General features: G+C 40.1%; 1 protein-coding gene across 1 annotated transcript in view; it reads left to right on the top strand.

Annotated features, from left to right (window-relative positions):
• Nucleotides 1-1,571: 1,571 nt before the first annotated feature.
• The window catches only part of LOC124166606, a 47,689-nt gene continuing 27,625 nt past the window's right edge, over nt 1,572-21,635 (top strand). The window contains exons 1-6 of the mRNA XM_046544198.1: nt 1,572-1,831; nt 2,196-2,330; nt 9,118-9,249; nt 13,688-13,744; nt 19,188-19,250; nt 20,476-20,643. Coding sequence (XP_046400154.1) covers nt 1,697-1,831; nt 2,196-2,330; nt 9,118-9,249; nt 13,688-13,744; nt 19,188-19,250; nt 20,476-20,643 — 690 coding nt within the window. The 5' untranslated portion in view covers nt 1,572-1,696. The remainder of the gene's footprint in view (nt 1,832-2,195; nt 2,331-9,117; nt 9,250-13,687; nt 13,745-19,187; nt 19,251-20,475; nt 20,644-21,635) is intronic.

Consider the following 21,635-nt stretch of genomic DNA (forward strand, 5'->3'; position numbering starts at 1 on the left):
ATAAAAGCTCACTTTTAATTAGCTTCGTGTATTGGTAATGCCCTTCGATGTTCCCAGCGAAGTAAATATTCAAATGCTGATATTTTCACGTCATTTTATGATCATTTTCTATGATTAACTGCATACGGTTGTTTGGACTACATGTTAGTCGAAGTTTGATGGTGTACGTTCATTGAAGGTGGGTGAAATAGTGAAATTCTCTCGCGTTAACTTGAAACTACCAATTAATTTGAAGATTTACCGATCAGTGGTTGTCTCAGTTGGACGCATATTTTGAATGAGGTATGGGTGTTTGTTGAATTCTTTTGTGCTTACCAATATTTTAATTCTTGGAATGTTGACCTAAGGGGTTATATATTCTAGAGAAATGGACGAGAATGTACAGTCAAGAATATCTATATCATCAAAACCAATGAATGAATGGCCACGCAATGAAACATGTTGAATGTGAGAATGGACTTATATCAATAAATATCTCTTTGTCTACTTTAAAAGATGCCTCGACATATGTGAATACCTAACCCGAGTATCCATTCACGAATTTTGCAGTAGAAAATGTCAGTGAAGTCTGTGATGCTGTGTAAATAACATTTCATAACAATCCTACATCCTCGAGGAAACATTGCTTTGCTGCTGATAATATGGCTTTGAAGGAAAGTACGTTTTACTTTTTATTGCTGCCTTTCATGACGAGATCTTATATCATCATTGTAAATATGCAAATGCATAGTCGAAAAACGAAACAGAAACTCGACTCTAGTTTCACAATCACAGAAACCTGTTAAGCGTGATATGGAGGCATACGGAAAGAGTACATTAAGCAAATATTGAATGAAAACGCTTAAAATGCAATACAAGGTGTAGAAACTAGTATTTGGCTGGCCAAACGATATGAAAATCAAGTCTTTGTTTACGAAGGCTATTGACGCCAATGTATAAACAGAATTTTGCTATCATATTCAAGTATCTTTAAGGAAAATTCTAGAATATGAACGTATAAATAACCTAAGAACTTAACAATTAACTTGTATATAAAATCAACATAAATTATTCCAACCTGTTCAACCACTTACTGTGTTTTAATTATCACACGACCGATAGAGTTAAACTTCAAAATATAAGAATTGGGTCATCTCCATCAATACCGACTCGATATATATTCAGGGAAAAGACATATATTACTTGTCTGGTTATTTCTTGAAACGCGCCAGTTTGCTGCTGTGTTCTCACAAAAAAAATAGTTCATATTCATTTCCGTAACCCAAATATCTTCATATTTCAACTTCAATAACAGCCGGTGCAGCCATATTTATTCATCCGTAAAGGACACTTTAGCCCTAAAGTGAGCTCCGGTTGGGCACTTTACGGTAAAGTGACGATTCGGCCATTTTTCCTCTAAAGTGGCGTTTATGAAACGGAAAAAGCAGACTTTAGCCCGGCTAAAGTATACTTTAGCCTAAAGTGCCGTCTATGAATCGCACCCTAAAATATTTTTTTAGTAAATATTTTTTTTCTTACGTTGGCGAACATGGAAAGCGTTAGTGATCGAAGCTAATTCGATATATCGTTATGTGTTTCGTGCCATTTTGATGAAGTTCCTTTGTTGATTCTGATAGGATGAAATATCTGGGAAATGTTCACGCATTCACAATTCAAATCGTTTCTAGTTTTCCCTCAGTGAACATTTACTAAAATCATGATTGACGATAATATTAGAGACCTGTGTAGGATATGTGTGGAACGGAGTGAAGATTACATCCGCATTTATGACCAAGTTGTGCCTGATAACACACCGTTTTTCCACTTAATAAATGATGTTTGTCAGCTCGATGTAAGTATTCAGTTTTTCCACATGATGTATAGAGCTTGAGAGTTTTATGAGCCGTTATACCATGCATGAAGTAACTTAACCCTCGCTACTGGCCATTTTATGGATCAGGGGACCATGTGCTCTCATCATGTTAACAGTTTTTTGATGACTTGCATTGAGAAACAGCGAATAGTGGACGCTTATGTCTTTGTCTCTCAAGTTGATATATATTATTTCAACGTTCTGTTTCCGGCATGAATGTACCTATTTTGATTACAATTGACTATGCCGAGTATTACTTGCCCAAGTCGAGGAGTATTATGATGTTGTTCCCTCATGCCGTTTCATGTTTTTCCAGCACTCATCCCCATTCTTGCACTTACAGATTTCAGAAGATGATGGGTTTCCAGAATACGTGTGCAAAGAATGCTTTTTGAAGATTTCCGAGTTCATGGTTTTCAAACGGATGAGCCATGAAGCCAAACTGAATTTACTCAGTTTGACCGTCTCCTTGGCTGAGGTATGCCTGGTTATTTCTCCGCATGGTAGACACTATTTCTTGAGAGTGATTATTATCTGAATGATATACTTCTCATGCATTTGGAGTGATTGATTATTTCGGATGAAATTCTTTGTTTTCACTTTTTTGCCATTTCATATGTGACCAGATAAATGAAGTAGTTGAACGATTTTAAGAATTGATACTGACAAAATTAATGTATTGTTATACTATCTATATTGGAAGTTATATCTAAGTAACGGTATTTTATGTCAGGAATACAAAAATTTATTCCTGAGAGTTGACTCTTAGGAGATTTCGAAGCTTTTTTATCCTTTATTGTTGTTGGTAATGTATGACAAATTAGTTACACTATCATCTGTCTTCCATTTAGCTCTTTGATCGCCTCTATTTTGATCACATATGCATGTTCAAATTCATATGAGAGGGCGAGAAGCCAAGGGGTACAAGTGATATGTTTTTCTAAACAGAGTTAGGTACACAAATTAGGTAAAGAAAACAAACAAGATCGACTAGATATCTAGAAGTGAATATAGTTTTCACTCCATGTCAGCACAGAGCAGATACTCAATTGTATCCCTTGGCCACCAATTTGTTTTACATTCATTCCATCTATATTGGACCTAATTTGATTTAGAGAAAAATTACTTTTACCCCTTGGCCTCTCACCCCCTAATATGGAGTTAATGTACTCATGACTTGCCCTGCAAGTCCAACTGTATACATCTCTTATCTGTGACATAGTCTGCGGTGATTTCTACCCGCACCTATTTGAACCAACCTTTCAGTTGAATCACTGGGTGAGCATGTCATGCTGATAATCTCTGGAAAAATTAAATTTTGTTGTAGGAAATGTCTGGAAATTTCTTTTGCACAGTGAAGTAGTAACAATGACATTGAATTTAGTTCTATTATTGCTCATAATGATGTCTTAACTGGTAATCAGGGTCATAAATTAGAAATTACTGTGCCATTTGAAATTGTTATTTTTCAGAGTTACAGGTGTAATACATTCAGGTCATGGTAATCAAGGATAAGTCAGGGGAAGTTAAGTGGATCAGAGATTGTCATCCATGTAGTCAGGGATAATTTGTCATGAGGCACTTAAATCTAAAGCTTGGTCAAGTGGTCAGCTGGCTGAGGGCTTGTGCCTTTTACATGGAAAGGTACAGGTCTGCTGGTGCAGATTTTAAGTTCACTTAGTTTCTTTTTTTATAATTGCTGGTTAAATTAAGTTAGAAAATTAAACTTAATGGCTGATTTTATTTAAGAGAAAAGTTGTTTGGTGTGTCGATTTGTTACCTTTTTTGCTTTATGTTTGAGTAAGATGAAGTTTGAAAGTTACTGTTTTCCTATGTTTTCAGTGTGAAGAAATGCATTAAGAAAATGTAATGTGTACAGGGTTCATATGGGTGAGAGAAATATCAGGGAAATAAAAATTGGGACCGGAAGTCATGGAAATGACACGGGTATTGAGGAAAAACTTGGGTTGCATCTCAAAAAGATCATGATTGAACATGCAAAGCATTGCTTCATTCAAGGTGGGCTTCTCATCACCATCCTGGCTGGGTGGCTCGGTGTTGCACTGACTTGGCCCTACTCTACTCCATACCTATTGCAACTACTAATGCTTGAGTTTATTTTTTCATTAACTCCTGGGATAAAACTCTTTTGCCATGCATATAAAATTAGGGAAACTTCAAAAAATTTGGACTGGAAATATTTGAAAGTCGGGGAAATTGTAAAAAGAGAAGTTTGGTATAAACCCATACATATATAAGGAATTTTGAATATAATTTAATCTTACTCTTCAATAATGTGATACAATGAGTGAAAGGAGAATGTGAACAAGTCTGGAGAGATGGAATATTATGTCTAGGAAATACCGGAGAATTTGGTTTCAGAATTATTGTGGCAACCATGAATCGGGAATTTCAACTCTACAGGCCTGGTTACACGATGCATTAACCCGTTCGGGTTAATGTATGAATGCGTGTTTGTTTGCATGTCTGAATTCATGGACGTTTGCGTGAACGAGGAGCATGAATGAGCGGTTACACGGTGCATGCGTTCGCACAAGTTTTCACACATTTTCTCGTAACGTTAGGCATTTAGTTTTTGTTGCCACTAGGTGGCTCTGTTATGAGTTCAACTTGTGCGAATGCATGAACGAAATTAGAACAGGTTCTATTTTCGGTTCACGCGTTCATGCATTTGTACATTTTGGGGTGGTTACACGGTGAATTTTTCCGTTCATTCTCGCGTTCATACATTTAGACATTAACCCGTACAGGTTAATGCACCGTGTAACCAGGCCTTACAAATTGGTGGACTCCCTGTAGGTGAATGAACCATTTTTATTTTTAGGCAATCATCAACCTTGCAATATCAAATGAAAAAACTCGTGTGGCCATACAATATCTCCCAATGCTAGTCTACCTTGCAAAAATGAATTACTGTGTTGGTGTGCTGGAAGGGGAGAGTTTCACCTCTGGGACCAATTCCCATCCTCTCAACTGGAATAGAATAGACGTACGCACTTACAAATGGGCATTCACATATCCGTGCAACCAAAACAAGATTGTTTGTGAGGTGTGAATGGGCCTGAATAAAAGTCGCAAATGCGATAACGCAAATTTTAGCGTGAATTCTGGGGTTTTCCCGTAAGGGAATTTCGTGTTAATAGCCATTTTCTCCAATTCATGGGCGATTTTCACCAACTCAGACGTGATTTTCATCATTTTTTCTTCTACTCATGCTTCTCCCACGAAATTGTTTTTCAAGGCGTATACTTAAGCCGTAATTTTTTCACTGTACTGGCTGCTTTCCGATGCAATGAATTTCTGCAGGCCGCCATTCACACACAGCACTGTGAAATCCAGAGAGATGTCTCATTTAAAAGCGGCCTGAATTTCATGGTTCTGTGCCGAGAACGGCGACCGGCAAAAAGTCGTCGCGTCTGAAAGTAGCCTCAAGGTTGCACTGTGTGTATTTCACGCCATTGACGGCATACTGTCGGGCTGGATTGAAATGGGTGCCTTGCTGACCGTCGACAACGCCGTACCGTCAACTGCGCGAATCGACTCGTTTGAAGACATCCATTGAGACCAATGGTTATGTGAAAGCATGGTGCCATGCCATTGATGACAGCCGGAGCCGTCTCTTCTGAAAGCAGCGATGCGCCGTCTATGCCGTGAAATACACATGGAGCTACATTGAGGCAGCTTTCAGCCAAAACGACTTATCGCCGGCTGCCGTTCCCGGCACAGCGCAGTGAAATTCAGGCCACTTTCTGACTAGACGACTCTCAGAATTACATGGCGCTGTGTCGTGAGCGGCAGCTCGTAGAAATTCATCGCGTCAGTGAGCGGCCAACGCAGAAAAAATAATTCTTGATTTCCACAAAGAAACACATTCGAGGAAATAAGGCGACTTGTTTGTCAGGATGATGTCTAAACCGCATTCAAGTTAAGGAAGTTATAAATGAGTCTCCAGATTATTTCTAAGAGTACTTTTTTCAATAAAACCACTTATTAAATTTGCAAAACATGGCAACCTCTAAAGCAGCTGCTTTAAAGTCAATATCTATGCAGATGGCTAAACAGGCATCAACCAAACTTAGTTCTCTTATGATAGAAGAGCTAAGCAGAAAAATTGGTATTTGAAAAGATCTCAGTTTTTGATCCCCTAGAAGTTTCGACTACAGACGTGAACCCTTACTTAAAGACAAAAAATTCATGGCCTCAAATCAATGGAGACAGAGAAGTTGATGTTGGGATTGAGAGAATTTCAGAAATTACTAAAAAAGCAAATTTCCAGGAGTTCAGTGGATATAATTAAAGCAATCTAGGAGCTCAAATTGTCTGAGACATCATTTGCATCTAAGTGCCTTTAAGCAACTTGGATCCCCTCTGCAAATGTGGACTGAGATAGATTTTTTTTCCTGCTATAGCACTGTGTTAACAGATGAGAGAACGAATCTAAAAGAAGACAACTTTATCACAATAGCAATATTTCATTTGAAATTACAGACATTCAAAAGTAATTTCTCTTCCTAGTAAGCTGGATGTATGGATACTCGAGGGATAAAATTTGTAGAATGGGTGAATTCAGTCAATACTCCATGTATATTATTGGTTAAATTATCCCCTGTCAATAATATCTTAAATTTTAGGCATTGGGTGGGCCAGTGAAAGCATGGATCTATCAAAATCAATTATTTTGACTTTAAAATAACACAGATTTTAGGGCAAAATAACATCGCTTTTGTAAAAATATAACACCACCTTTGCCTATGAAATAACCCCACCTTTTGCATGTCCCTAGTCATCAGCCCCTACCTGAACTGATCTCGACCTACATATGGCCGTTTTTGGAACTAAAGGGGCCCTACTTAATGTAGGGTACCCGAACATCCCTACACCCTACAAAAACATGGTGGCCAAATTTCGTCTGCTGATCTTTTCGATGAAAGAATCTAAATTGTAATGCATATTAAGGGAGATGAGCTCACACAAACCATTTTAAAATGCACAGAAACAGCAGAAAGGTAATAATACTGCCGCATTATACCCATCAAGTGAAATAAATAATTAAAATGATGTCAATATAGCGGTATAAATGCACCTTGTTTCTGCGAATATATGTTATTATTTTCACATTTGGCACGGTATGCTTTTGAGAAACCAATATTTTGTTTATGTATAACCGTAGAAAACATTTTCATGTCGCTATTTGCCACGTAATTAGCTTAACTATGGAAGGTGAAAAGCAAATTATGAACCTTGCTAATGCAACGCTAGTTCCCACGTCAATGATCATATTTGCCCTGTACTTATCTTTATCTTGTACTGACCGCTTTTGAAGTAATTTAAAGACAATATGGTTCTACTTTTGGCTTGACACGAGAATTTGTAGTGATAATTAATGTGCCGACACAATCTGGCGGATGTCACTGATTGTTTATTTACCTTGAGCCGTTGCCCTAACAACACTCCCAAAAATTATCGGATGTCTTTTCTTAGTTTCATAGTTAGGTCTCATTATGCAACCAGAGAGGAAAATTGGCACTGTGTGCTATCATCTACGTCAGAGAACTTGACAACAGAATCACCCCCCACCACTTATGTAGGGTTGACTGATGTAGGCTCTTGTTATGCAGGGTTGACTAAGAATACGGCCCTAAAGCTTCCTGTATGAAAACCCAGGTTTCTTCACAAGGGTGGAGAGACCCTACGAAGGATGCTTTGTTGTTGGTAGATGTACACACACAAGCAGAGCCGGCCTTAGGGCGGGGCGACCGGGGCGATTGCCCCGGGCCCCGCGTTCGTGAAAAAAATTAAAATATACGATAGTTTGAAAACGCAATTTCAACTATTACTGTATTGTTAAGTCCGTGCTAGACAAAAAATAATATTATGAAAAAGGAATAATAATGCAGTAATTTAAAGTAAAAAGCGCGATTTTTATGTTTATTTTACGTTATAATTTTATGAATAAATATAATTATAAATTTAATTTGCATTATACTATTTTGAACTCAACTGCGTGATGGTATCATAACGGCGTAATTACGAAGTCTGAATTTGGGAGGGGAACACATACTTAGCCAGAGAGTGGTAGGGATTCAAAATGCTCGAGTTTGTAGATGGGGTATAGAGTTTAATATTTTAAGTGAAGGGCCCCGCACTGAAGGTTCGCCCCTAGCCCCGCACCTGCTAGCGCCGTCACTGCACACAAGTACTTGGAAAACTCACTAATCCGCAGATGGGATCAAAACTTCCAGAGAAAGGGTCTAGCCGGTTAAGATGGTGAAAAGTGCTCCCAGATGTTTTGAAAATAAAAATAAAAATATGCACTTAAAGTGCATCAAAAATTATGTGTTTCCCCAAAGTTTCAGGCCCTAACAGTGGAAATTAACCTCAAAAAAATTGAAGCACAATTTTTCGTTTTTTAAACTATATCTCCAGTTTTTATTTTTGTAAAATCTTTTTCTTAACTTTAAAATTTATATATTATTACGTTCTACCATCATGATTTTTTTCAAAATTTTTCAACCAAAAACTAAACTTTTGCATAAGTTTGAAATTTTCAAAAGTAAATTAAAAATTTTAGGAAACAACAGACACGCCGAAAAAAATACATGTTGTTACCCCTACATGAAAGTATAATCCTAATTATTTACAGATCTTTAAAATTGTTGGAATACTGTCAAAAACACGAATAACTGCTTTGCATCATTTGCATCTATGTATTCCAGGAGGATATTTGATTTGATTGTTGAGAGCAACTATTGTTGATCAGTTTGTAATATTATTGATTAAGAATAAAGATTAACATAAACAATGCCTATCACACTTAGATTATTCGTAATTATTGGTTATAACCATACTGTTAAGCTTTAAGTTCGTCTTCAAGCTTCAAGAAATACAATGTCTGCCAGAAATGATTTGTTTCATATCTCCTGACTTAAATTAACCATGAAGTTATTGCAAGCATTTGAGCCAATTTTAGCTTTAAGAAGAGCATAGTCCAAAGAGAGAGACATACGGCTTTATGCCACGTGACGTAGTGGAGATTGCCCCGATGTTTTGTGACCGACTGCTGGTCACTTCTTCAAGGGAATTCACCCAAAAGCTTCAATCAAGAAAGAGCGTAGTTGATAGTCAGAAGGGTTGAGGAACAGGTTGAATATTTCTTTTGTAACAATCAGACTCTCTGTACTCTCTGAATTTTTTTTGTAATTACTTGAAACTTTGTACTCATTATGATGATTATATTTCTGCAGGTGTCCCCCCATAAGGATGTTGTTGTGCAAAGGAACAATGTGACAGCAGTGGACAACAATGTATCGGTGGTGGACAATGCAGCAGTGGTTGACAATGAGGCCATGATGGCTACAAGCATTATCGTCAAACAGGTGAGTAGCAATGAATAGATGTTCTATAAAGGCAGTATGTATTACGGTTATGAGAGCAAGTAGCCAGAAATTTGGATGGGGGAGCTATTATTACACCATCAGTAATTTTCCCCCACCGCATAATCTACAGACACTCAGAGGATTTTTGGGCTTAGTTGGATATTACCGCAGTTTTATTCCGAAGTTCGCCCAAATAGCCAAACCTCTGACAGAGCTCACTAAAAAGGGTGTGAAATTTGAATGGACTCAGAAAGCCGCTGCCTCTTTCGCAACATTGAGAGACTTTCTATGTAATGAGCCGGTACTTCGGTATCCAGATTTCAGGAAACCTTTTCTAATGTATACGGATGCTTCCGGGGAAGCATTGGGGGCCGTCTTAGCCCAGAAGGATGCCAGTGGGGAGTACGTAGTTGCTTGAGCTAGCCAGCAATTAAATAATGTGAAGCGTAATTACAGCGCTACGGAGAGGGAATGCCTTGGGGTAGTTTGGGCAGTAAGGTATATGAGGTGTTACGTGTACAGGAGGGCCTTAACAGTAGTTACGGATCATAGGCCTTTGAAATGGTTATTCTCGCTCAAAGATTCATCGTCCAGATTGACTCGGTGGTCTCTTCTCCTGAGCGAATATGATTTCGAAATACAACATCGGCCCGGGAAAATACACCAGAATGCTGGCGTATTGTCTCGTAACCCAGTGGTGGATATTCAAACACCATTCGAGCCCGTGTGGGACAGACAATTAATACGAGACGAGCAGGCGAGGGATCAATGGTGTGTGAAGGTGATGGAACAAATGGAGAAATCCGGGGGAAAAAGTGATTTCATTACCAATGAAGAGGGGATCTTGTATCGGAAGGGGAAAAAGGGCAAAGAGCAGTTGGTTGCTCCCAAGAGCATGCAAGAGAGGGTGCTTAGAGCTTTCCATGGCTCACCGTGGGCGGGTCAAATGGGAATAAAATGCACCCTGGGGACCATTGGGGCCAAATTTTGGTGGCCAAAGATGATAAATGATGTGATCACCTATTGCACGCATTGCCATTCGTGTCAATTGCGTAAACACACGCAGAAACAAAACAGGGTGCCATTACAGTCCTTACCGGAAGTGACTGGCCCCCTGCAGAGGGCAGCAATGGACATCGTGGGACCGCTACCAAAAACAGATCGAGGGAACGGGAATCCTTACCTTCCAGGATGCCTTTACCAAGTACCCAGAACCAGTAGCCATTCCCGACCAGAAAGCGGAAACAGTAGCTAGGTTATTTGTGGAATCAATAATTACGCGTCACGGTGTCCCGTGACAATTATTGACAGACCGCGGGGCAAACTTCACCTCCCAGCTCATGAGAGAAGTGTGTAAGCTCTTAGGGATAAAAAAATTACAGACGACTGCTTACCATCCCGGCAATGGGCTATGTGAGTGGAGCCATAGGACGTTAATGGACATTTTATCCCACTTTGTTGACAAATATCAACGAGATTGGGACGATTGGGTGCCGTTTGCCATACTGGCCTGTAGAAGCTCCCCTCATTCCGTTACGCAAGAAACCCCCTACTTCCTTATGCACGGACGGCATATTGAATTGCCGTTCGACGATATTACTTCGCCAGCCTCCATTAATTACGCTACGGACAGTAATTACGCGGCCGAACTCCAAGCGAGGTTGAAACTATCTTTTCAAACCGTCGCAGAAAGACTACGAATCGGACATGAAGCACAGGCGAAGGAATATAACAAGCTGCGCAGAGGGCAGATGACGATCTGCCCTACGCGACAGCAAGTCACAGAATTTCCTTACACCTCCTGTCTATATGTCATTTTTATGGGGGCTGAAAAATCAGAAAAATGTGATACAAGAGTTATTCCACATCCCAGAGCATTATTCCATAGAGCATGGTCCACCAACCGCTGGGTTTACAGCGTCCCCCACAAGAGCCGTTTCCTTCAATGCTGCTCTGAGAGCAAGGAGGCCTTGAATGTCACGGAGACCGCCATCTCCGGCACCGGGGTAGTGGAATTGGGACCTGAGTGTTCTGGGTACACCGAACGACAGGTACTCACGCCTTTCTTTCACCGGAGTATGGCCATCACCGTGCGGCAACAGGACATCTACATGCCCGACATTGCTGGGATCCTGCAGGGCCCACTTCACCCGCACATCAGCAACGCATCGATGGACAAGCAACAACGCCTGGAGAACCTCGTCCGGCAGTACCGCCCCACCTTCGACCATATGGAGGGAATCCCTGTCGATAACCTACACAAGATGATGAAGAAGGCTGAATCCCTAGAGGCAGCATCGTGGATACCATCTCCGCCAACCGTCTCTTACGTCGGCTTGGTCCTGACAATAGGGACCGCCATGGGTGCAGTGGGGATTGCGGTGTTCCGCCGATACCGGAAGCGGACAATTCCACCTCCACCTACACCATCGGCACCGGAGGAAATGTAGATGTTACAGGCGCCGTTATAAACAAAATTTCTTGGGTTTTTTTTAAATCTTGCTTTTCTTTCTTCTTTCATCCATCCCCTTTTTTTCCAAGTCTTTGCTCTAATATGCATTTCCTCTTCTCTCCACCGAAATCTTGGGTCCATGCCACGCTACCACACCCAACTTAAACCCTGGAACATTCATGCCCTCATTTATCCTACCCATGCCTTGCCTCATCCCTTCCTCATGGGGCGTCGGTACGGCGAATAGATGTTCGTTAGTACATGGGTACGAGTGGACGGGTTAAGAGCAGATATGGCAAACATATGGATACGGGACATCGAGGTGGCCGGCCAGCTGATGGAAAGCCACCTGTGGGAGGAGCCCTCCGGCGAAGTATGGGGATACCTTCGCTTCCGGGATGCCAGTGGGGCCTTTTTGCACTCCTGTTCAACCAAGTGGAGGACCTAGAGGCACCAGAGCTACAGCTTCGGCTCTGGCCAGCGTCGGCAGTCCAGAGGCAAATAAACGGGATAAATTACAACGCCTTCGACTGAGAGCCTGGAGTGAGGGGACCCTTGTTTTTTTGGTGATACGCAAATGAAATGATTATGTTATGTATACATGAGATGCACTAAGTGAATAAAGAGGAAAAGCGGTTGACTGGAGGGTGACCCATACACGAGAGGCCTAAAAAAGGAATTGAAATGTGAGCAGTCTCGTAATAGAGGCTGCTCAATTTAGAGACAGTGGGGAGTGGTGTGGTGACCGCAAATTTGGACACAACATTTTCGTCTAAACTCGGTCACGGAAGTGTTTACACCCACTCTAACGCGTGAGGGAGGCGGAGGTGGAGGACGGCTGAAGGCAAGGAAAGTGAAATATGGCAACAAAAACACACTTGGAGAATACGGGAAGAGGGATACCTCAACAACATGGAGTTGTTGAAACAAACACTCCACCTCCTAGGTTACTCCTATAGATCAACTTGGGGGGGATAAGACCTGGGAGGCCAAGATTTGGGTATAAAAACCCTCAAACCTGAAGGAAGGCAGTTGGTGTTGGGGAGTGACCGCCGGGACATGAACCGCAAGCAGAGGTCGCGTTAGACAATCAGAAATCTCTCGTCTTCTCCGTGCCGTGTTTCGAAACTCTGTCGGCAGAAGTACCTTTTGCCCAGGGCACAATCCTCCTAAGGAAGGGCAAGAGCTCACACTCAGTCTGAGAGTCGCAGCCCCGCTGAAAGCCAGCCTTCAATCTGCCTCCCTCACGCGTTTCAGTGGGTGTAAGGTCCGTGACCAAGTTTAGACAAAAATATTGTGTCCAAATTTGCTGTCACCACATATGCATGCTGGAAGATGAAGCACAGTCTTGACAAATAGCGCTTATTACTTTTTCATCATCCTTATCTATGGCGATTTCCACAGTATTGGAAAATTACTAAATTAATCTACCTTTAGAATGTTCCCAGAATGCGTCTTTTCGAAGTCGGAGTCAACCATTGCGCAACACACGCAACATAAAACTATTAAACTATTCACAACTGTTTTCACACACCCTTCAAGTTATGAATCAGTATCACCGTAGATGTTTGTTACCGTCTTTACTGTTTTGTTATTATGATGGAGCGAGTCTACTTACTCATTCTGATGTCACAGGGCGTTCTTGTAGCGTCAAAGAATTTAGTAATTTTTGCGAGCTTTGAAGCTCTCTAGCAACAAGAATATTGAGAATTATGAAGTCATATTTTGCCTACATTAATAAATTTAACTTACTTACCTAGACATGTAAAAAAATTACCTTTTTAATTTTATGAGAGCACCCCATTGAAACTGTGTTTCTCATTTGGCTCAGAATGCCTAGTTACATGTTAGTACAATAATGGCTTATCAATGGCTTGTTTTTAGTGATATGCCTAGTATTTTGGCAAATCAAATTCCATTTTAAAGGTGTGGTTTGATTCTTTGGTTGAAGTTAACTCATGTGTGGACTCATCTTTATTATTGCAGATGACGGCGGATGGTATGACTTTGGATGTTGCACAGCCTGGTGACATCATGGAAGAGGTGGGTTTGCATTTGCTGTTGTTTTTGTTTATGCATTTGTTGCCTTTATTTTGCTCTCATTGTTAAGACTGTCTAGATGAAATCAGATAACAATGGCCAAGAGGAATGGGTCTTGCAGGGTTCCCACTCAACCGTGAAAACCTTAAAACCGTGAATTAGCCGTGAATTTCCTCTACCGTGAAAAAACCGGGAAATAGCCGTGAATTTCGTCTCAAAACCTTAAAAATCTCTCAATCTTGATAATAATACCTTCCCAGAAATTTTCATCTTCGTTCGTAGCTAGCGCACTTCTATTCATTGTGGCGAGCATCGTCGCATGCGGTCGCATGGGTCAGAAAAGCGTGGGAACGAATGTTGCCTGAAGAAAAAAACATCTTTCCCCAGCGCAGGCCTTTTCTCTCCCCCTCCTGAAATATGACACCACTTCTCATCAGCTTGTTTACTTTCCTCAAATGGCTTGGTTTCCCCTCCCTCGGTCACTGCTTTGTCCCCCTTCCACCCAATTAGCCTTCCCACTGGCTGCAGCGACCACTTTCGAAACTAAATCTAGATGGCCATTGTGTCGAAAAATTTGAACGTTTATTCAACACCCTCAATTCTATGACTGGAAGACCGCTAGCCTTGACAACCTGCCATGCGCTGTGGACACTACGCTCCCTGCGTTTGAACCGGGTGACAGCGAGCTTTCGGCGTGACGTTACTAATTCTCGCGCATTGCGGCCCTGAAAACGAGAGAAGATTTCCGCTTATGGCAACACAGCATTACACAATTGTCGCATGCGTCGACCTGGAACTTGCCAGTTTTACGTCGCAACCGGAAAGTTTGTGTGGAGTTATTTACTGTCGGTGGTGATCCAGTTCCTCCGCTTTGTGCTATCTAAGGTAATGCTGTTTGTTTGTGTCGTTAAAGCCTCAATGCCGTCGCGATATAAACTGCTACATAGTCTCACGAATACAAGGATCAAGAACTTTGCTATTTCCTTGATCCTTGTATTCGTGATATTATGGATTTCCACCAAGTTACGCCCTCTACGATTAATTATGCTACATAGTCGTTCCATTTTTCCCAGAGCAACGGTAAGAAGGGAACATGATTTGCCTCTGATTAGAGAGATCGATTCAGTTTTGGTTTCAGAGTATTACGATAGCAGAGAAAAGAAGTCATTACACTGCCGCTTTCAAAAGAAAGTTATACGGTGGAACCTCGATCTATCGTTCCCGCATTGATCGTTCGCCGTTTCTGGTCCCAAATAAAGTTCCTTATAGACAATTTAATTTTTTCCCGCATCTATCGTTCCCCGAAGTATCGTTTCTCGCATTGATCGTTTGAAGATCGCGGTTCCGACGCAGAATTTTCCCGCATCCATCGTTTGACGAAAATGAGACGAAATAAATACAATGTGTAATTTATGGCTAATAACGACAAGCACGTAGTTGGAATCCTCCCCAAGAGATGGAACTACCATTGGGAGAAGCTCAGTGCCGTGGGAAAGTAACATTAGCGCATTTCCCAAGAACCTTTATCCCCCTCCATTCACCATTCGCCTCCCCCCTTCTGACGCTTTCCTCTTCTTCAAAATAAAAACAGGTCCCAACTCGCGCAGGGATCTTATTACGAAGACCTTAGCTTCGAAAAAAATATCGAGTTACACGAGAACAATAGAAACGTGTTTCGCGCTCCCCCCTCTTCTCACCAACTGATCTTTTTCAGCCTAACTGCTTCGAAGTTCCCAGTTTATGGAGGTCAACTGCTGCATGAATCACCTATTAGCCCAAAAGGTGTCTAACAATGATATTCAGTAATTGCTATTATGCTTTTATTAGATTGAAATGTTAGTAATTTGCGCGTTAAAAAAAACGAGACCACACATGACGTATTTTAAGCAAGGAAATAGGTGGAAAAATACGATGGTGATTTTTGGCGAAACGCGATATCCTCGTAGCTGAGCTTACGGCAGTTAATTCGGCATTTTGTTCCGAAAACATGATACCAGGTTGTTATCAGTTATCAATTTACGAGCTATACTACTACTAGTAGTCTCACTTGTCAGAGTTACTGACGAAGGGATATCTTCTCAGGATTTTTGTTTCTCCCTACTAACAATCCGAATTCATCTGATCATCTGGCGCTACGCTAATTAGAAAAGAATGGGCATCTTTAGGGTAAAAAATTTCATGGCGCAGTCATATGGTCACGCTTCGCCCTCTGCTGTGTGCTCTGCGTACCCCCGTACGCGATAGCATCAGTTCCGAACTTCACCTGGTACGAGTGGTTCCCTACTTTCCGGGGTGGCTGGACTTCGAACCACCGAGTGTTTTCCATGTGGGTTTAATAAAGTCATTTTCACTAGTTTAATTTTAGTCGTCTTCCGACCATGGCCCCTCCGAAGAAACTATTGAGAACTTTAAGAGATGGACTGAAAATAATTGAACATGAAGAAAAGAATCCGGGCTAGATGCGCGTGAATATTGCAGAGCGCCTTGGGTTGTCCGCTAGCACATGACGGTAGGGGTGGGGGTAGAGTGAGCTACCTGGAGAAAACAAGTAGAGATATGAAGGCGAAGATCCAGGTGGGCGTGCCACTGACGATTAACGCAACCTTGTTCGCGCTTTACACACTACCTCAATTATATTAAAAATATATTCATTAGACAGGAACAATTCAAGTAATTGACTATTTTTGGCCTTCGTGATCCATCTCACAACCAGTCACTGCACCGGCGAATGCGGTTGTTTTAGGCACAACATGCACATTGCTCTCGTGAATACGTGTACTGGAAATGGTGTTTGATGGATAAGAATTTTTACATCTGACTGAAATCCATAATAGCAGTGTAAATGCCGAGTGGAGAGCAAACATTCAGAATTTTGAAAGAGATATGGGTCGAATCAACAATATGACGAATGTGTCTTGATAAAGTACTACTATTCCTGTTATTATCTAAAATATTGTTTTGAAACCTTTAATGAATTTCTTAATCACTCGCCAAAATCCTGTGTTTCCTGGGACATAGGCAATCTAGCAAAAAAAATTAAGCATTGATCGTTTTTCCGCATTCATTTTATAATCGTATCGTTATTAATAAAGAAAAATTGTCCCCTAGTGGAGTTCTAAAAAAGTAGGGTAGTCTTAGAATCGTGTTCGTCTTAGATTCGTGCTAATACGGTGTATGAAATTGTTTCTCGATGTATTATGTTCTATTAACAATTTTCATAAAATATTTTCCGCTGAATAAGAAAGAATCAATTTATTATATTCTATAAACAATTTAAATAAAATATTTTCCGTTAAATAAGAAATATTGGGGTGGGGGAAATTCGGTTACTGTGCAGTAATAACAACGTGCGCAAAAAACAATCTCTCAGCAAGGAATTAAAAAAGGACCTCGAGTGTCCGGACGGAAGAAGGTCCGAAGGGTATTCGGCGTCCGGGCAAGAGCGCGGTTGGGCTGGTCCTTTAGTCGGCCCTGAATTTTGCAAACGATAGATCACGTCATAACAGATATCACTTTTCATTGTGGCGTTAACATTCACGGCGTTTTTCGCGTACGTTAATTTTCTGTTGATATACGGCCAGTGATTTTCTTATTGTTGGCTTATTAACGGACCGTGAATTTAGCAAAATTGAGACCGTGAAAACCTTAAAAAAAAACCGTGAAAACGTGAAAAATAACCGTGAAAACCTGGAAAAAGCCGTGAATTTCATTGTTCAGGTAGAGTGGGAACCCTGTCTTGTGAAAAGTATTCACCATTAATTTTTTTTCATTATTAATGAAAATTGATGCCTAATATTGGGTGGTGGTGGCTCTGTGTTCTTTGACTCTCCTTCTGGTCTGATCTCAGAGTTTTTTCTTTGTAGAAAGTTTATATATCCTGGCAAGTCTTGGTGTATTTGTGGTAAAGTGAATAATTTAATATTTTAGGGTGTGATAAACTTCAGTTCATTTGTTCTTGGTGTGACCCTAACAGCCACACAATGAATGTAACATTAAGAATTGCTTGTGTGATTAACCTTTGATGTTTTCATTCTTATCGTGGCCCCTACTGCCTCATGAAGAGCTTACCCTTATGGTGTATGGAAGCAAGGTTTTTACAGTTCTGGGGGGTTATTCAGTATTTTGGAATTTAGGTTCCAATTCAAGTGACATTACGTGCATAAGTAACGACTCTGTTAAGTGGCTCAGTTCCACAGGAACAGAGGAACTTAATGTCTAGGAAATACCAGAGAATTTGGGTTCAGGATTCTTGTGACAGCCTTGAATCAGGAGTTTCACCTCTACAAATTGGTGGCCTCCTTGTTGGTGAATGAACCATTTTTATTTTTAGGCAACCATCAACCATTGCAATATAGAATGAAATAACTCATGTGGCCATACAATATCTCCTAATGCTCGTCTACCTTGCAGAAATGAATCACTGTGTTGGTGTGCAGGAAGGGAAGAGTTTCACCTCAGTTTTCATTTCCATCGTGTCATTGTTGTTGTCTGTTGTTGATCTCATTTTATGGTTAATTTGAAAATCCACCAGCTCTCAGAAAGTGTTCATTTTCATTCAGAAATACAGTATTATCCTCCTCAGAAAAGTCAGGGAACCTCATGAATGGCATGAGGGAAAATTTATTGTGTGATTTACAAATCAAAAGAAATGCTATAGCGTTGGCTGGATGAGGGCTTGTATCGTTGGCGCTGAAAGATGCAGTAAATTTGGCTCGGGAAGTACATCTATTCAGTATAAAACTGTTTCACTAGTTGTATCATGAAAATTAAGGTTCTGAAAGCATTGCTTTTCATAGCATTGAGTGCATTCAGGGGAGTGAGCGCTCATTCATTTCCCCGAGAGGTCATTTTGGCTATTACTTCCTTTGTCACTCATCGCTAATTGACAGGAGCACAAATATTAGTTGTAGGTTATACTGGTGTGTTACTAGATGATTCAAAAGCTCCTCCACATCGCTCTTTCATCTTTTCAATTCAGGAAAGCTAAGAAGAACTGAGAATATGCAAAAGCAGTCCATTCCCATGCGCTCCGAGTACTCACTTCCCCTAAGTGTGCCTATGGTTAACATTTTTAAAAGCAGGTATGTTTTAGGTGCTTACTTCCAACAAATTGTAGAAGCAAATTCCTCCGCTTGGCTTAGCCATGTTTCTCTCATAGAAAAATTGAATGCAGTATTCTGAATAAACCATTAAGACTACTATGTGCAGTTTTTTTTCCTGGTTAACTTGAATCATAGGTGAAATTGGCCTTGACAATGTAAGCAAAGTAAAAAAGTTACGTAATAATTGAATGGTGTATGGAGAAAAGTCAGGGGAAATGTAGAAAGGTTTTTTTGGCCTTGAGAGACAAAATTAATTTTATTTACTAGGAATCATGATCACTTTGAAGCTTCCTTTACTAATATTTAAGATGAGAAGGTTACTCATTCATTTTTTGTCATTTCAGGTCATTACCATGCCGTTTGTCGTTGACTACGAAGAAGTGGTGACTGCTGACAGTTATACTTTAGTAAGTTTCTTTCATCTGTTGTGCGACTTGGTTTTCTCCTGTAACCATTGATGCAGGTCTTGCAAAATTGAATGTCATCTCTAATTTTTTCCTGCTTCCTTTGAGCAAACTTCCCTTTGCGGGTAACACAACTTGAATGGGAACCAGGCTGGGATGGCAGGGATCGTATGTTCAGGGATTGAGTGCTGAAAGTGAATTTTTCAGATTGATGATTATTTTCAGATTCAATCATTTGCTCAGATATGGTTTCAGAAATGTATGAAGGTACTTTTGTAGGTGATCCAACTATCCCCGTGTAAGTGTTATGGATGTATTAACATAAAGGAGACACATGAAGTGAAATATCTGGGACTTATTTTTATTTCAAACCTATCATGAGGAATACACAAAAGAAATATTCAAGACAGGGCCCTGAAGAAGCTAGGAATCATTAGTCTGTGTTGTGGGAAGATTTTCTGGTGAGAAAAGTGAGAGAAAGGTGCTATTTTGCACTCTTTTGGCCACATCTTGAATATGTATGATGTACCTATTTATAATTAGTTGATGATGTCACTGTAGCTCTGGTCAATTATCTCTTTTGAGGAAGGGGGAGCCTTTCATAGATGGAAGGAATTACTACGTTACAAGAGTGTAAAATACAACAAACATCTTTGAAGCCAATGCACAAGGCAGAGGAGTAGCCGAGAAGCAGAAACTCATGTCACATGAATTCACTATGTTGTCAACTTGTGTGCAAAAGGGATAAGACCTTCAATTTTTCATGGCAAATACCTCAAGAAATAGAGGACAGATAGAAAAATGCATGTCCCTTTAATTTTCAAACTCTATCACAATTGAAAACTAAATAAAATTGGTGAACAAGCCTGTTGAGAGATGAAATATGATTTTATGCTTTCCCGGCAAATAATGTGGGTAAACTTTTCACGGGATTCCCACCAGGTTAATGTTTTTATAACAGCCAACGTTTCAAGTACCGTCTCGGCACTCATCATCAGGGCTGAATATTGATTTATTTAATGTTTGGATGCTAAGTCTCATTGTTGCAATAAATTTAGTTAAATAAAAATATATATATTTAAAAAAATAATAATAAAATAAAATGCGATGCCAATTTTTTTATTGCACCTATATTAAACAGTCTAATTTCCTTACGTGGCCTTTTTATATAAATGAATATTGAATAACCATTAAGATTAAAAAAAGCTACTTTTGTATTCAATTTTAGGGTAATGGTCATGTGTTTGGGGAGGAGGTGACACAAGAGGAAGTGTTGTTGGCGCCTCTGGTGGTCGATCGAAAGAGGAACAGCAAGGAGAGGGAGGTAGCCATCATTCTGGCTGATGGTGGTAGTGCAAGGGTGGAGCATCAGGAGAAAGCAGCCACTCCTGTACAGGTGAGACACTCACTGCATGTTCAAGGCTTCTACCAGAAAGAAGTGGAAGAGTCAACTGGAGCGATAACTGTTTTAGGGTTTGGATGTGGGTGTTTTAAAATCATTAAGAAAGGTTTTAAAACCTCACCCTCTAAAGTTAAGATGTTGAAATCGATTTTTATGAATCGATTGTTGAATAAATTTCCAGTAGGACAGTGAATACAGGTAAGGCAAGGCTTATCTGTTGTTTCTTTGGGGTTGCTTGGTCATTCTATGTTTTAGATAATTCAAATTCCTTTCCAGTGGCTGGAATTAGTTCTTGGTCTCATCAAATTTTTCGGTATTGTTACTTAATTTCCCAAAGCCATAAATGATTTTCATAAGAGTACTATGAAAACTGCACTGAAAAATATGACCAATAACTCTTGCTATTGATTGAAACCATAAAATCGCTATGTTTTGGGTACATATTTAATTAATAATGCTCAAAAAAGTTTTTTAAATGGATTTTACTCTAGTAAATATTTTTGTAGCAATTTTTTTTGTGCCTTGGATCAAATCCAGTTTCTAATCTTAAGAACTGTTGGTATTGAGAGTTGAACTGTTTATTTTGAAGACCAGAGCATATTTCAGAGGTGTAGCTTAAGTAAGCTGCAGGGAGTTTCCAAGTATTAAATTTGGTCTTAGATTGGAATTCAGCAGTTTATTCATGGATATTGGGGCTGTTCAATTGGACCTAAAATCACTAGTCATTTAAAGAATATGGTGGGTGGAAGGAAATGATAAGTTACAGCACAATGAAAATCTTTCTCATTCAGCCATTCTCTCACAATATCAAAATTAAAAAAAAAAAATACGTGACTGCCAATCACTCATGAGTTTGTTATAGATATTGTTAGAGATTCAGCTCATGAACTCATTCAAAGAGAACCACTCATTGAAGGAAGCAATTGCTCAAGAGAGTGTAAACTGCAACTAACCGTACAGAGCAAATGTATGAAGCAAACTACCTG

Source organism: Ischnura elegans, chromosome 10, assembly GCF_921293095.1.
Source record: "Ischnura elegans chromosome 10, ioIscEleg1.1, whole genome shotgun sequence".
Classification (NCBI taxonomy): domain Eukaryota; kingdom Metazoa; phylum Arthropoda; class Insecta; order Odonata; family Coenagrionidae; genus Ischnura; species Ischnura elegans.